This window comes from Pelodiscus sinensis, chromosome 6 (assembly GCF_049634645.1).
Source record: "Pelodiscus sinensis isolate JC-2024 chromosome 6, ASM4963464v1, whole genome shotgun sequence".
Classification (NCBI taxonomy): domain Eukaryota; kingdom Metazoa; phylum Chordata; order Testudines; family Trionychidae; genus Pelodiscus; species Pelodiscus sinensis.
The window spans coordinates 112,399,962-112,415,185 of NC_134716.1; the positions used below are offsets into that span (position 1 = coordinate 112,399,962).

General features: G+C 44.1%; 1 protein-coding gene across 4 annotated transcripts in view; it reads right to left on the minus strand.

Moving 5' to 3' along the window:
- RAB27B (RAB27B, member RAS oncogene family) overlaps positions 1 to 15,224 on the minus strand; it is a 178,659-nt gene that overhangs the window by 14,928 nt on the left and 148,507 nt on the right. For all 4 annotated transcript variants that reach the window (XM_075932644.1, XM_006116597.4, XM_006116598.4 and 1 more), the window contains 2 exons: positions 6,186 to 6,357; positions 1,404 to 1,489 (listed from right to left, as the gene is read on the minus strand). In XM_075932644.1, coding sequence (XP_075788759.1) covers positions 1,404 to 1,489; positions 6,186 to 6,338 — 239 coding nt within the window. In that variant the 5' untranslated portion in view covers positions 6,339 to 6,357. The remainder of the gene's footprint in view (positions 1 to 1,403; positions 1,490 to 6,185; positions 6,358 to 15,224) is intronic.

Below are 15,224 nucleotides of genomic sequence, written 5' to 3' on the forward strand. Positions count from 1 at the left end.
GATGGGTAACCACCACCTAATATGATGGATATGAAAAAATTCTCTGGCCATTTAATCACTGTTTAGAAAAAAGACCTTAGTTGAGAGGTGGGCTAGTTTCATCTAGCGAGGCCTTGATTTATCTGTAGTTTACAAGCTGAGCTCAAACTGATGTTAGACTGTATTCACAAATGACATTTTGCAGGTTCTCCACAAAGCAATGGACCCAGAAGTCAAAACACAGCCTCAATTTTCTGGCACAGAACTACAAGCCAGTTTCTTAATGAGAAATACTTTCATACAGAGCTAGAGAACTACAAAATGGAGTTCAATGCTCTGTCTTGTGTACATGAGGATTTACCACCACAAAAGCCACCACATAATCCGGCACATCTGTCAGTAGCAGATGTGGTAGATAAGATACCCAAGAGCACATGCCTCAAAATTAAAACGAACTGCAGCTACAGAAGCAACCACATTCTTGTCATTGGAAAGCCTCACAAGTTCTCTTTTGAAGAATTTTTATACGGGATGGCTAAATGTAGCTATCAAAGAGATAATGGGATAGACTCAAACAAAAATAGGTGTTTTAGTAGATGAATATTAACATAGCACCATAGTAAGTATGGTCACTGTATACAAAAAACACAAAAACAGAACCTCTATCTTGAGGGATTTATAATTTAGACAACTCAGACTGGATGGGTGTGTGGCAGAGTGCTTGAGCTATGATACGAGTCCAGTTCCTTGTTTGCCAGACATTATGGACTTCGCTCAGGGATGACTAGGATATACAGAGCCTGTGTCTTCAGGAAGACTTGAAATAGGAGCATGGAATCATGGTGGTTCAAGCCAAAATTAGTCTTTCCAGGCACACAGAAGCCACACAAAAAGGTGACAAAAAAGGCACAGACAATGCAGCTGCTCTTGTTTACTACTGGTCTGATTTTGTTCTCTTCTCCTCTCCACTCCATTTTGCAGTAAGCATTTTTTCCTGCAATGCTTTCATATTCCCGTTAATGAACTTAGACTGCTGTTTCCCAGCTCAGTGTCTCAACACTATTTCCTGCTATAAGACAGATTTCTCCCCTCCCCCAACGCACACATTTCTGTGTGTTGGCACAGTCAGTATTTACTCAAGAATAAGTCCAACCATATACTGTATGCTAGCAAACCACCACGAACTTTACTGCTGCTCTAGTACAATACAAAAGAAATTTATTCAGTATGATCACAGCAAAGCAGCAACAATTTAAAAGCATCCTTCCTGAGCATGTGGTAAGTTTTTACTTGCTGTGACAACCAAAGTCTGTATAAGAAGGTCAGTGATTTTCCCTAACTCACTTGAATAGGAGGTTTAAATTTTAGAAAGTTGCACTGGATTCTGAATAACTGCATATAAGATACTGAAGTCTTTGCATTACCTTTCCTGCCCAGCGGTGTCCCAGAGCTGTAGATGAACCTTAAAGGCTTTTCCTGAAGATCCATTTGGTCCTCTGCTATTGTATATCTAACAAATACAGAGCAGAATCAGAAGACTGCTTTTTTATTGACTATACAGTCTTTTGCTTAGCTTATGAATGTCTTTACCATTACTAAAAATTTCCACACAGTGCTGAACTGAAAACACATTCAAGAACAAAAACAGAGAATAAGTTGGGATGTTATCAACAATAGCTTATTCCTGCTCCAGAAATTCACATTCACTAATATTCCACTTCAAAGGGCCTCTGGCAAACAATATTTCAAAACCCAAGACAATACTGTCTTCTGAAGGGGACTGGTGCGTATTTAATACTCTTATTTAGACACTGATTCTGCTCATCTCAGTATATGAAAGTGCTGAAATGACCATCTCAATTTAATTTGTGTGTTCTTGTGAACAGTTACAACAGGTTGGCGAAATGAACCTTGCTACTCAAAGAAACAGGCATTTAAAAAAAATAGTGTTAGACAGTTATTGGCTATGTTTATTAAGTGGCACTACAAAATATTTTGCACATAGAAAGCATTGTGCCCCTTTGCCGCGTCTGTTTTCAATGGTCACTACATTTATTTTCAATTAAGTGATACAACAAGAGACATTAAGGCAAGCACATAAGGTCTATTTCTGTTGTCTAGGGTAGCTTTACTGATTCAGCATCAGAATGTTCAGAAACAGTGTCTGCAAAGTCATTTTTATATAGCCTTTGAGTTAAAATATATGCATGCACAACCAATAAAACAATTTGCATGTAGTCCTTTATCATATGGCACTTATTTCCTTCATGGTAGGTAACCATGTTGATGATTATCGTACAAAAACCTAACTAGAACCCTATGCATCAACCCACACCATCAAGTTCTTCAGAACAGATTATGTGCTTAGTGACATATTTGTAACTCATGGAGGGCAGCAAGATTGACAACACGACACCGAGGGCAGAATATCGCCACCAAAACTGCCATTACTGGTGATTATACCTGAAAAACAATTAGTACAACGTGGCTTGTCACTAAATCCAGCTTAAGTTTGTAGGTTCAGCAGGTAAAGAAGAGCCAAGACACTAAAACAATCGCTTGTAAGCAATCACATTGTATGTAGATGTAGCCACACAGACATGGAACCTACATTTATTTCTACAAATTGGCTTTAAGACTAGAACTACACATAAATGACACATTACATTTAACTTTTTAGTAAGTGCCTCACTGAAAAAGGATTCGGTCAGACAGACCTAAAAAGGAAGACTCTGAAGGCCAATAAGACTCCAACTGGAGCACAACTTTCCCATCCCAAACAAAATAAACTTCAGTTTCCATGTCAGGATAAGCCTATTCGAATTTGGAGTTAAGCTTTCGGGAAGCCCTTTTGAATGAGTTCTCTATATGTATGCCAAGCCATATGTTCAGGGGATGAGCAATCACGAATAGTGAGTGGACCACAAGTGGCCCTCCATCTCAGTGGGTTGCCTCTGAAGCTTGTGGCCCCCATGTCTGAATTCCCTCACTTGCTCCTCCCCCTTTTATTCGAAACAGTTGACTCTTAGCATTCCAGCTCTTGGAGGAAGAGGGAGGAGCAGGGATGGAGCGTAAGTCAGGCGATTCATGCGCTTTGAGAGATGGTGGAAGGGAGGCATAGGAAGTGCAGAGTTCTGGTGCCCCAGTGCAAAAGAGGCGTGTGGGAAAAGCAGGAAGCCAGGAGGTTGCAGGTGGAGCTCCAGTGGGCTGGACCGCAAGTTACCCACCATCGCTCTAGTTTGAAATGGAATTCAGGATGCCCCATGGCCTGTTATACAGGTTAGACTAGATGTCACAGTGATCCATTTTGATCTTAACATGAAGGTTAATTTACTGTAAAAGAAAATGTGCAAAAATGGCAGCTTATTTCAGAGATCTGTGTCATCTGTGTGTTCAGAATAATAATTTCTGCTTATTTCACCAGCCCAGATAAATAAGCGCTTTACTCTGGTTGGCGCTGTAAAGCTAACAAAACTCTGGGAGAATGAAGTGTAATACTTCAGCTTTCACTGTGGACGTATTGATCGAGGACTGTCTATGCACAAACTTGCACTGAAATAAAATAATGAGTTACTTCTGTGCATATTTGTATGTAGATATACACATGATCAGAATTTGATACTCTTATTCTTCTTGCATAGTAGCTTACTCCATAGTGGGACTCATTCTGGATAGTACCTTATGCCACAAGGAATAAGGGATCAATATATGATTGAAGTGCACAAATAAGAACGAACCCAATTTTATTGTGTACTGCCAACAGTTAGCAATGGTAGCTTTTTATTTATCAGTGGATGTCAACAAATATGGAACTTCAAAACACACTAAACTAGCTGCAAACCACAGTGAGGCTGGTCAGTTTTAATAGCCTCTTTAATTAACAGTTCTAATTCGTTTAAAAACTGAATTTACAGATTTAGTAATAGGCAATAAGCAGGAGTTGGAGGTTTTTTTTGTTTTTTTAAATAAATACATCACCCAGTAAGCCACAGAGTTTTTTGCTTGTATACAAAAGGGCTTTTATTTTGTGGCCTCAATACTCTTAAAAGGAGGACAATCATTTGTGAGATTGCAACCGCAATATGCCTTCTCATAGGAAGCATACATTTATCTTTCTTCTTCTAAAATTCCTAGGATTGCCTCCTTAATACTTTTAGCATTGCAAATTTTAAAGAATGTACCTCCCTGGTTTTAGCACTGACACAGACACTGATCACACACTCTTCCTTCAACTTCCCTTACTCCTTGTGAAATCAGCATTACAGAAGTTGGCGTTAGAAGCCCGTTATTTTGAAATTATTTCAAAATAACGGGCTTGCTGTGTAGATGTGCATTCTGTTATTTCAAAATAACATGAGTTATTTTAAAGTAAGTGTGCAATGTAGACACAGCAAATCAGTTGTAGAACTAGGAGTAGGGTACAGGAGTAGCGGCAGTTACACCGGGAAGGCGACTGGAGCGGTGCGTAGCCAGCGCTCCAGCCGGGGCCTCCCTGCCGTGACGTCCCCTCATGCTAACTAGAGGGTGCACTTTTCTCCCTGGTTCCGAGGGGAGGCAGTCCCAGAACCCATGAAAGGAATCAGGTTGACAGTACAGAAGATAATCATCTTATTTAATATTAAGGAACCAATATGCCCCAGTTCAAGCTAGCTCACACTGTACTATAAGAGTAGAACTGTAGCTTGAAAGGGCCACCTACAGAGATATAAGGCTGGTTCAAATCACAGCCTCATTACTAAAGTGAGTCAAGGTAGTGACTAGTTTGTGCTATAGCAGTGGTCCCCAATGCAGTGTCCGCGGGCGCCATGGCACCCGCCGAGGCACTTGTGCGCGCCTGCCAAGTGCCGGCTCTAGGCACCAGCAAACCAAGCACGTGCTTGGGGCGGCACATTGCCAGGGGTGGCATTCCGGCCAACCCTGAGACACACTGGCCAGAGAACTCCTAGCCCTTACCACCCGATGCGGGCCTCCTTGTGGCCGTCCAAGGCAATGGGAGGGGAGGGGGAGCGCTCGATGGACCAGCAGCGAGCCACCCTCGGCAGGCGGGGTGCGTGCAGCAAGTCCCGCTCGTAGCCTCACCATGATTGGCTGAGGCGCCATGTCATCACGGTTCTGGGACTGCCTCCCCTCGGAACCAGGGAGAAAAGTGCACCCTCTAGTTAGCATGAGGGGATGTCACGGCAGGGAGGCCCCGGCTGGAGCCCTGGCTACACACCGAGAAGGCGACTGGAGTGGTGCAACTGCCGCTATCCAGCACCCAGCGGCAGCGGAGCGGGAAATGCCTGAGGGAGCTTCCCATCCATGAAGCAGACTCTGGCACCCGGGGATAGTTCGCGCTCCTCTGACTGGCACCAGCCAGTGCAGCCCAACGTGCAAGGGGGTGCACCATGGGCTTTGAGAACAGCAGCGGCGCCGGAGCGCTACAGCCCTGGTGGGCGAGCCGCTCTCTGCGGACTGTGCGGGGCAGGTTGCACAGAAGGATCTAGAGCCGTGAAAGGGGCAGCCTGGGACCACGCTGCGAGCCAGGTGCCTTTGGTCAACTCTCCGCCTGCCTTGCGCTTACTGGTGACCCCTCTAGCCGGAGCGGGCACCCTTGGCCAAGGAGTTTGCAGGAGGGGGGGGGGGAGGGGAGGGAAGGAGTTCACATTGGCAAATGGAGGGTGACTCTCTCCCCCTTTTCTCTACTTCAGTGCTGGTCACAGAGGGAGGAGAAAGCTGCAGCCTTGGTTGAGCCAGGCAGAAGGAAGGCCCTGCCCAGGCCAGGATGATTCAAGCAGAGGTGCCTAGGCTAGGGGGAGGGGAGAGCTACTTTTCAGCCCAATCTGGTTGGTCTGACACGGAGGAACTGCTGGAGGGGGCCTCGCCTGCCCCGGCTCAGAGATTTGAAGGGGGGGGGTGGAGAGGGGGAAGGGAGAGAGGTGTCCCTGGCCTTGCCCTTTATGTTTCCCGGCTGTGTCTGCGCGCATCCCCAGGGGGACCCATGCCACTTTCACCCCTCCCTCATGGTGTGCCAACGTTTCCGCAAGTGCTGGGGGGGGGTGGGCACATGAGGGTTTCTAGCTTGAGTCCGGTCAAACTTAAGAGAAGTAGTCTCAACAAACCTTAAACCTTTCAGTAAGAGGAATTGTATATATTTATATAAAGCATGATCTCAGCCCTGTTGCAAACAGGAAAAAGCACAGACATGGAAGATTTGAGAAACTTACCACACGTTTTTCCCGAAAGTCTATTCCTACTGTTGTGATGAATTTTGGGTTAAATTTGTTGTCCGTGTATCTGTAAAGGAATGTTGTCTTCCCAACCCCAGAATCCCCCAGGGCCAGGAGTTTGATCAGATAATCATAGTCCCCATCAGTCATAGTGCTGATCTTTATGAACCTGCAGAGAGAGGAACAACTGGTTTAAAAATGATGAACACCAAAACAGACAGACTGAGTCTGACCAATGAGCCAACTACCCCAGTATCTGGTCTCTGACAGGAGGTCAATGCCAAATTCTTCAGAGGGAATGAACAGAATAGGGCAATTTTGACTGATCCATCCTCTGTCATCTAGTCCCACCTTCTAACAGTCAGAAGAATTAGAGACTTATAGAACATGGGGCTGTATCCCTGACCATCTTGGCCAATTGCCACTGATGGACCTCTCTATGAAGCTGGCTAATTCTTTAAGACCAAAAGTATAACTGGATTCAGTCAAATATGCCAACAATTCAATTTAAAACAATTTTTGTTCATTTGACTGAATTAATTGCTATTGTCTGTACTCAAGATTGTCTGCTTAAAAAGTTTACAATGGAAGAGAATAGACCAAGGAAGAATGCTTTACTTTTAAGATTTGTTTTAGCTCATGTAACATGAGAACTCAAATGCTAGTTTCAAAGCTTTAGGCATGGCCAAGTCTGGTCTAATTGGTAAGTCTTGTGAGTTGATAGAGGCTGGAATAAAGATTTCAATTATACTTTCAAACACCTCAATAGTCAGAATTTAAGGCCAAAAGGACTACCAGAGCTAGTCTGAGCTCCTGAACATTACAGACTGCTACTCTTACCTACCACCCACCCACTAAACTCAACCACCAAAATATCACAGCCCACAAGAGACTAAACTGTTAAGTGCCAGAGAGAGAGAGAGAGAGAGAGAGAGAGTGAATAGGGGGCACCAGAAGGTACCCCAGGATCACACCAAAACTCCAGGACATAACCTACTCATCATTTTATTGTGATTTTTTAAAAAGAGAAACTAATGCAGATGTAGTTGCATGTTCTTTAAGTTCCTGTAATTCCATAGACTATAGTAATCCTAGTAATTAATTGTTCACAATGAAGAAACTTCCATCTGCTAAGATCTTCACTGTTTAAAAGTCAACACTGTAGTAAAGTGAAACTCACATTGTAAGTCTTTTCCACCGGATATAGAATATATTTGGGAAACAGGAAAAATGGCACTGATGATTTGTTGTTATGGCGTAGGTTTTACAGGGTATAATGAAACATTCCTGTGGATTGTGGAATTATTCCAACAAATGGCTTTGTAACCTCATCTGTAGTGTACAAGTTGTATAGCCTGTTCTACAGATGCTTCAGGGGAGAGTGTGTGGGGCAATCCATCTTAGTTTAAAAAACTAATTTACCTTCATGTTCCAATATGGAAAAAGAAAGTATTTTTTTCAAGAGTAAAAGGAAACAGTCAACAGGAAAGACTCCATCTCTGATTTCAACTGACACACTCAGTATTAGACTTACATACATGGTGGTATATTTTGCTACTCCACGATTAAAGTTTTCCTAAAATAAGTTTGAGTAAATGGCTGATTATAAGAACAGGTCTAAAGCCAAGGTTAGTATTTGGCATGGTTAGATGGACAAAGTCTCAGGTGGATTTACAATAGTACCTATTAGAGGTGGGTTTTTAAGTTTAAAAACATAGATTAGATCAACCAAGTGTTGCTTGGAATTGCACTGAATTCACCAAATAGTTTTGGCTGATTTAAAAAAAAAAAAAAAAAAAAAAAAAAAAGAGGAATTAAAAAGTGTCAAAATATTTCATTTCAAAGTGACATTCTAGTTTGGAATTTGGCCAACCTAAAAATTAAAGCAGCACCCTAAAAATCAAACCAAACCAACATGTAAAACCTGAACTGTTTTACAGTAAAAATTTGTGAATACTTCATTTTGAATAGACCTGAAGGGGAAAAAATTAAGAACAAGATTTTGGTTCAAAGTAAATTAAATGTTTTGCGGATTTTTTGTGTGTCGTGGGTCTGTGTCCAGTCCCCAAACAAATTTAAAATAAAAATAATTCACTCGTTCTCACAGGTAATTCACAATTCTAACAGGTAATGTTAACAAAAGAACAAAACCCCCCGCTCCCATTTATAAAAGTCTATTTCTATCTCTAAAGAGAGCAAATGGACCACATCAGTGCAAGGCTGCATGATCAGACATCTCTACTACGAATATGTAAATCATTAAATTTGTGCTAGCCTGACTCATGTGAGTCTCATGCAGTGAGAAACAATGGACAAGATCTGCCAGACCTCTTTTGCTTGCAGTGAGCATATGTTCTTAGACCTAAATAGCTGCAATAGTAACACTTCTGAAGGACTTCCCTTGCCCCACACAACAGCTGTCTAATCCTGTTACTTTGCAAAGACTCTGCTGTGTAGGTTGGCAGAATTTACTCAGGGGAACCCAGATACAGCTTAAACAGAAAGAAAAGAAAAAGGAAAGGATGGCTCTGAAGCCCCATCCATTAAATGCATATTTTATTTCGCTTCTCCCCTCTGCCATTCAGCCACCCTAATCAGTATTTGCTGGGATACATCCCCCCCATAAAAATATTATTCTATTAAACCATAACAGAGTGAAATAGGTCAGTAATTACCATGAAAGTGGTATAGCATACCTCCAAAGGGCTAGCTTTGTACATCTTTAGTTCTAGAAAGAGACCAATCCTCAAATACAGACTTGGAATCTGATTAATACAAATGTAGGCACCTTTGTATTCTTAGAAAGAAACACACATGTACAATCCCCCCCCCCCAACTATTCACAGAAGCTCACTGATTCCCCTCTTTCTTTCAAGGATTCCATGCACAGAAGGGACCATTGTGATTACCTAGTCCAATCATCTGTATAACAGCAGAGAACTGGAGATGTTAAATATTGGTTAATCGAATAATCGAGTAACCTCATGAATTCTTATCGGTTACTTGATTATTCTATAGTCCCCTGGGTGGGGCTGGCAGCCTGTGCAATCCAGCCCCGCTCCTGAGCGGCCCCTGCCACTCTGCACTGCTGCCTCAGTTTCAGAGGCAGCATCATGGGTTGCCAGGCAGGATCTGGTCTGCGAGCAGAGACAGTTTAAAAACCAAGCTCCCCTTGCAGACTGCCTACCTGTCCCCCATGCTGCTGCTTCTGATACAGAGGTATCAGCACCGGATGGCAGCAGCCTCTGTTCAGGGGAAGGAGGTTTGAGCTCCTAGACCTGGCATGAGCCAGGACTGATCCAGGCTGCTGGCCAGCCTGCTAAAAAGTTTACTGGCAGAGAGGCCAGGAGGAGAGAAATGCATGTAGTCTATAGCATTAAGTCAATAATCTTTTGCTTATCGGTTGATCAGCTTCACTATTACATCCCTACATAGAACATCCCAAAAATAATTCCTACAGTAGAGGGGGGGGGGGGGGGGAAAAAAGAGAAAATCCAGTTTTCATTTAAAAAGTGGCCAGTGATGGAGAATCCACCCTGCCCCTTGGTAAATTGTCCTTAAGGCTAATTACTTAAAGGGCAGCACATGCCCTTCTGCTTAATTTGCAGCAATTTCAGTTGCTGGACCATGTTGACCAGAACTTGGAGGTATGTTAGTTACTTCATTCTTTTTCTCCCTGCCACTTTTAGTCAATTCTTTGCTTTCCTTATGCTAAATGGCATTGTCAATACCAGCAATCATTCCCTTCAGCAATAGGGAAAGAGGCAGCATCTGGTAATACTGGTTCCTGCGTGAGCAATGCAGGTACACGCTATGAGGTTTAATGTCTTTCTACACTGAGGAATGACCACAGCAGGTCCAGATCAGAAAGATATGGCGCAGAAAAGCATAAGAATAGCATACAAAGATGAATGGTCATTTATCAGTAGTCATGGTTCCTGCTGGTTTGGGAAAGAGATGATCATGGTTCTTAACAGTAGTTCTAACCAAATGAGGTCCTCAGTAGCCCTCTGTTGTGGTTGACTTGCCGAATACAAGTCCAGATTGCACCCAGGCAGTGATCTCTTAATAGGTCAATGCTACTCTAGCATATGCCTGACAGCTAAAGAAACGACATTTTTGCATCAGTTTTTCTAAAGAAGCACTTACAAAGTTTAGATGCTGGCTATTGTCCCCAGTCTGACAAAATTAAAAACCAAGATCTTCAAATGAGGAACAGTTACAAATTTGAGGCACCATAGTTTATCAGGGAAATCAGGAGTGAAGTGAAATTCAGTTGTTTCATTCCAAGCTCTGTACAGGATGAGTTATGTTAGCTTCCCTGGTGCTTTAAATACTAAAGGAGTCTGTAAGCGTTCATCAACTCTAAGGTCACAACCTCCCCAAGGGGACCCAGAAGACAAGTGGGGGGAGTAGGAGTCGTCATGAGGCCCTGAAAATCTTGTTACAATCTAAAATAAAAACACAGTCTCACTTCTGACTCCCTGTGCTGAACTCTGTTAACCTCTCTAAACACACACATAAATAGGTCCATATAATTCATTTATCCTAGGTGTTTTATTCTCAGTTTTGTAGTAAACGCAATGCGGTACGGATGTAAGTTACTGGTTGACTATCCAATAAGCAAAAGCTTAGTGGATAGTCGACTAGTCACCTCCCCACTTACTGTCTCTATCAGAGGCGGCAAGGGACAGGGAAACAGAAGTCGGTTGTAGAGGAACAGCTGGCTTAATATCCGGCTCCCCCTCCACTCCGCCCCTCCCCAGTACCATCTCTGGGGGGGGGGGGGGGGGAGGGAAGGGAGGTAGCAGGGCCTGGGCACTGCACCTCTGCTTTTTAAATGTATTAAGAGCCTACTGGCTCTTAATACATTTAAAAGTAAAAAGAGCAGTGGGGGGGGGGGGGGGGGAGAAACCCTGCACAAGCCAGTCTGCTGTCCCAGCTCGTGCTGGGTCCCTCCTGCTGTGCTTCAGCTTTTTTAATGCATTAAGAGCCAAAAGGCTCCTAATGCATTTAAAAGGCAGAGCTGCAGTGGGGTTAGCCTGCTGCAGCACCCTTGCTTATCAACTAATCAATGGAAAAATCCATTGCCTAGTTGATTAAACTAAATTTAACTTCCCTACAATGCAGTCATGATTTTTTTAAAAAATTTTGAAAATAAGGGCTTGTCAACTGAAGATGCTTAAACACTTTTAAAAAAATATAACAGATAGTCTAGTTTTGTAAAATGCTTTGAGATCATAAGATGAAACAAAACTATGTATGTAAAAGCTATTTCACACTGCCCCTCAATCTTAATACATAAAAGCTTTTGCAGACTTATGAACAGGGTCTAGAGAATCCTTTGTGTAGAAAAGATTCTATTTTATTCAAATTCTTGTGTACATCACCATGGCACCTGAGCTGGCTTCTCTGGGTCAATTCTGCTCTCGGAAACTCCTATTTGCACCACTGTAATTCCAATAACGGAGTCTATCCTCCTTGGCACAGGAGTAAGTGCATGCCAGCTTGGTTTCAATAACAAATTTTGTCCAACCTAAAATTTGATTTGTTATCTGCATGGCTGAGAAAGCTTCTTGAATATAATACAGTTTCACTTACATACGTGCTCTGACAAATACGCAGCAGCCCCAGCAACTGCAAGAGGCTATATGGCATCTTCTGACTTGGGAAAGATCAAAAGCATTTTAAAATGTGTAGCACATTGGCTTTTGTGACGGACTAGTCACAGACAGCTTGCGTTCTCCTTTGTGCTGTACATGGCAGAGAAAAGGCAGAAAATTCACTGGATCATTCTAGTGCTTCAAAACATGAAGCAGAATTACATGGCCTCCAGTCCTCTACTTTACAGCCATAATGTCTTGTGACACCCATTAGATGAAGCAAAGAAAAGGGTTCTTGGGAGTGGCCATTGATGGTTCACCATCTCTAGTTCCCTTATCATAACGTGTGAACTAAGCATTAGTCCCCAGTTTCATGTTGCTGTGTTTTAAACTTCTCTATCAAATTGAAAGGTTTCAGAGTACAAAGTGAATGGTTAAAATGTACAGGGATGGAACTATAACCTATCACCACCACTACTACGTTCATCAGAATGCACTGGCTTTACAGCTGTTGGACAGATGCTTTTCCACACAAAGTTGTTAATTTGGTACAGGTTGGACCTTCCTTGTCCGATATCCTCGGGAACTGACCGGTCCCAAATGAGAGAATTTGCTGGACATGGGGGCTCCTGCCTCTGGCCTCCCAGGTAGGGCTGTTAAATTTTGATTAATCAACTAACTGAATAGTTGATGGAATTTCCATCGATTAGTTGATAAAGGCTGGGGCGCTCACTATCCCGCTGCCTCTTTCCCTTTGAAATGTACAGAAGCCACAGACAGCTCCTGTAAATTTCAAAGGGAGAGAGGCAGTGGAACCTGCGTCAGCAGGGACAGAAGCTGGCACAGGTTTCTCTCTGGGCCTCTTCCTTTGAAATGTATAAGAGCCTCAGGCAGCTCTTGTACATTTCAATGGGAGAGGAGCAGAAGTCGGGACCAGCAGGAGCGTTTCAATCCCCGCTCACGCCGTTTCCCCTCTGCCTCCCGTGCCGAGGCGGTGCTAGAGGGAAAACCAGCTCTTAAGCTGGCTCCCCCCAGCACCAGCTCCTACTCCTCCGCCTTGCTGCCTCTCTCTGAGGCATCAAGGAGGGGGGGGAAAAAAAAGGGGAGTGACTAGTTGAGTTCCTACTCAACTATTTGATAAGCATTTACTTATTAGTTAGTTGACTAGTCACTTACATCCCCACTCCCAGGACGCTCCCCCTCCCTGCAGTTGGCTCTGCTCCGGCCCCACTGCCATTGGGCTCCAGCCTCAGGGCTCGAACTTGGGCTCTGGCCTGCTGGAGCTCCCCAGAACAGAGCTCCCCAACCTCTATGGCTCCGCTTCTCCCCGCACTCGACCAGGGATCCCCACCAGGGACTGGGCTCGCCAGTCCTGTTGCTGCCCTGCCTGACCGGGGCTCCCCGGAGAGAGAGCTCCCCAGCCTCTGTGGCCCCTCTCTTCCCCCACCCGACCATGGATCCTTGCTGGGGACTGGGCTCGCCAGAGCTCCCTATGGATGGGGTTCACACTCCCAGATGCCAGGGCTCTCTGATCCAAGAATATCTGTGGTCCTGCTGGGTCACGGATGTTGCTGGACCAGAGAATCCTGGATTTTGGAGGTTCAGCCAATAATAAGTTAATGAGTCTACTGACATTAATGAATATGGAAGACCACTACTAACAAGTCATCCCCATTCAGGAAGTCTACTAATAAGTACACTAGAAGCTGTATTGATTGAAGACACAGGTGCTGCAAGAGCACAAGAAAAAAAATGTGCAATAGCTCTAGTCCTAACAAGAAGATTTAGCACACAACCACAAGTGCACTGCTACCATCCATTTATCTTGAGTGCACTCAGAACAAGCAATGTACATGGTTTGTATTTTGATATTATCCAGTATAAATCAACCTATGAAATGGTTCATATGGGGAAAGGTCTTTTTTAAAGTTGACAGCCAATAATTTTATGACCCCAAAAGCAATGCCAGATGACACAGAAGGTCACCTGTATTAAATGGTGCACCTGAATGACTTGTTTTCCCCTGAACTTTAAAAAAAAAAAAAAAAAAAAAAAAAAAACACAGCATCAGAAAATGAGTTTTTTTGTTGAATAGTATTTAGAGAGAAGTAATTGCCAGTAGGCTTCCACTGGTAATTCATGAGTAACTTGGAAGAGGTTTGAACTTATAACTCGGTAATCACGATTCAGACATATCTCCCTGACTTGTGATAAATGAGTATGGTACACCTCTATTACAGCAGAATGGAATTTTTTTGGTCTATTACAAAGAATGGTACAAGAATCACAGCATTTCAACCTCACTGAGCTCATTACAGTAATGCCAGTAGCACCGTTCTAGTATCACAACTGCAGCATTTAAAACCCATGGCTATGAGAGCCATGTAACTAACGCAGCCGAATGTTCACTTACTTGCTAATTCCCTCCTAATCCTGTTCCCCTTCTCTTTTACTCACACGAGAAGAGATCAACAAGATTCACTGCGACTCCTTCTCTGAACTAGGAAATAATTTCAAAATAAGTAAAATCAAAATAACTCTTGAAATAACTAAATTGAAATAGCATGTCTACACTGATTGGAGCCTGCCTTGGACTTAGAACTCCAGGATGGCGGACACTTCCTGTGGATGCTTGGTCAGGCAAGCTAAGATGCATGCTTTCAGGAGCGCCTCTCTACAGCCGCATCTCACATGTCACTCTTCCACTGCCTACCCCCGCGTGGGACACCCTGCATTGCCTTGTGTCCTTCCTTCCCCCATCCCTCGCAGAGCAAATTTAAAAAGCCTGTTTTTTTGGGAGGGAGGGTTTTAAACAAACAAGTGTTTTCATTTGGAGAATATAAATCAGGGGAGGAACTGGGGAAAGAACCAGGAAAGGGGAAGGGGGTAGGAGGGTAGCTCAGGAATGGGGCTGGGACTGGCACCTGCCTCCGGGTGATCGGGAGGCTTTGGTTGCCCTTGAGGTCCCACTGCCCAATGGTCGGAGGTCCTGGGGGTCCCTGGGGAAGGTGATCGGGAAGACACGAGGATGGGGAGGTGGCTGGTGGCCTGCTCCATGCATGAGGCCATGCGCTCCATCACCGAGGTGAGGGAGGAGTACATGTACTTGTGCTGGCTTGACAGCTAGTTCCAGGCAGTCTTCCACTGCTCCCAGTCAGCCCAGTGCTCCTCCCGGCACATGTCATTGAGCCCTCAGATGAGAGACTGGTGGTAGTCGATCTGCTCCTCCAGCAGATCTTCCTGGGTGCATTTCCTCCAGTGGATCCCGTGGAATCAGGAGGATGGCGTGGGAGGCGGGGGATGCACCACGCTCGTGGCTGGCCCTCAACCCCTTCCCTCTTTCGAGGTTCTTTCCCCAGTCCTCTTCCTCCCCTCTCCATGCAGGGGAGCAGTCTCCGTCGCATCATTACACTTGACTGAGTGCAGGCATGCC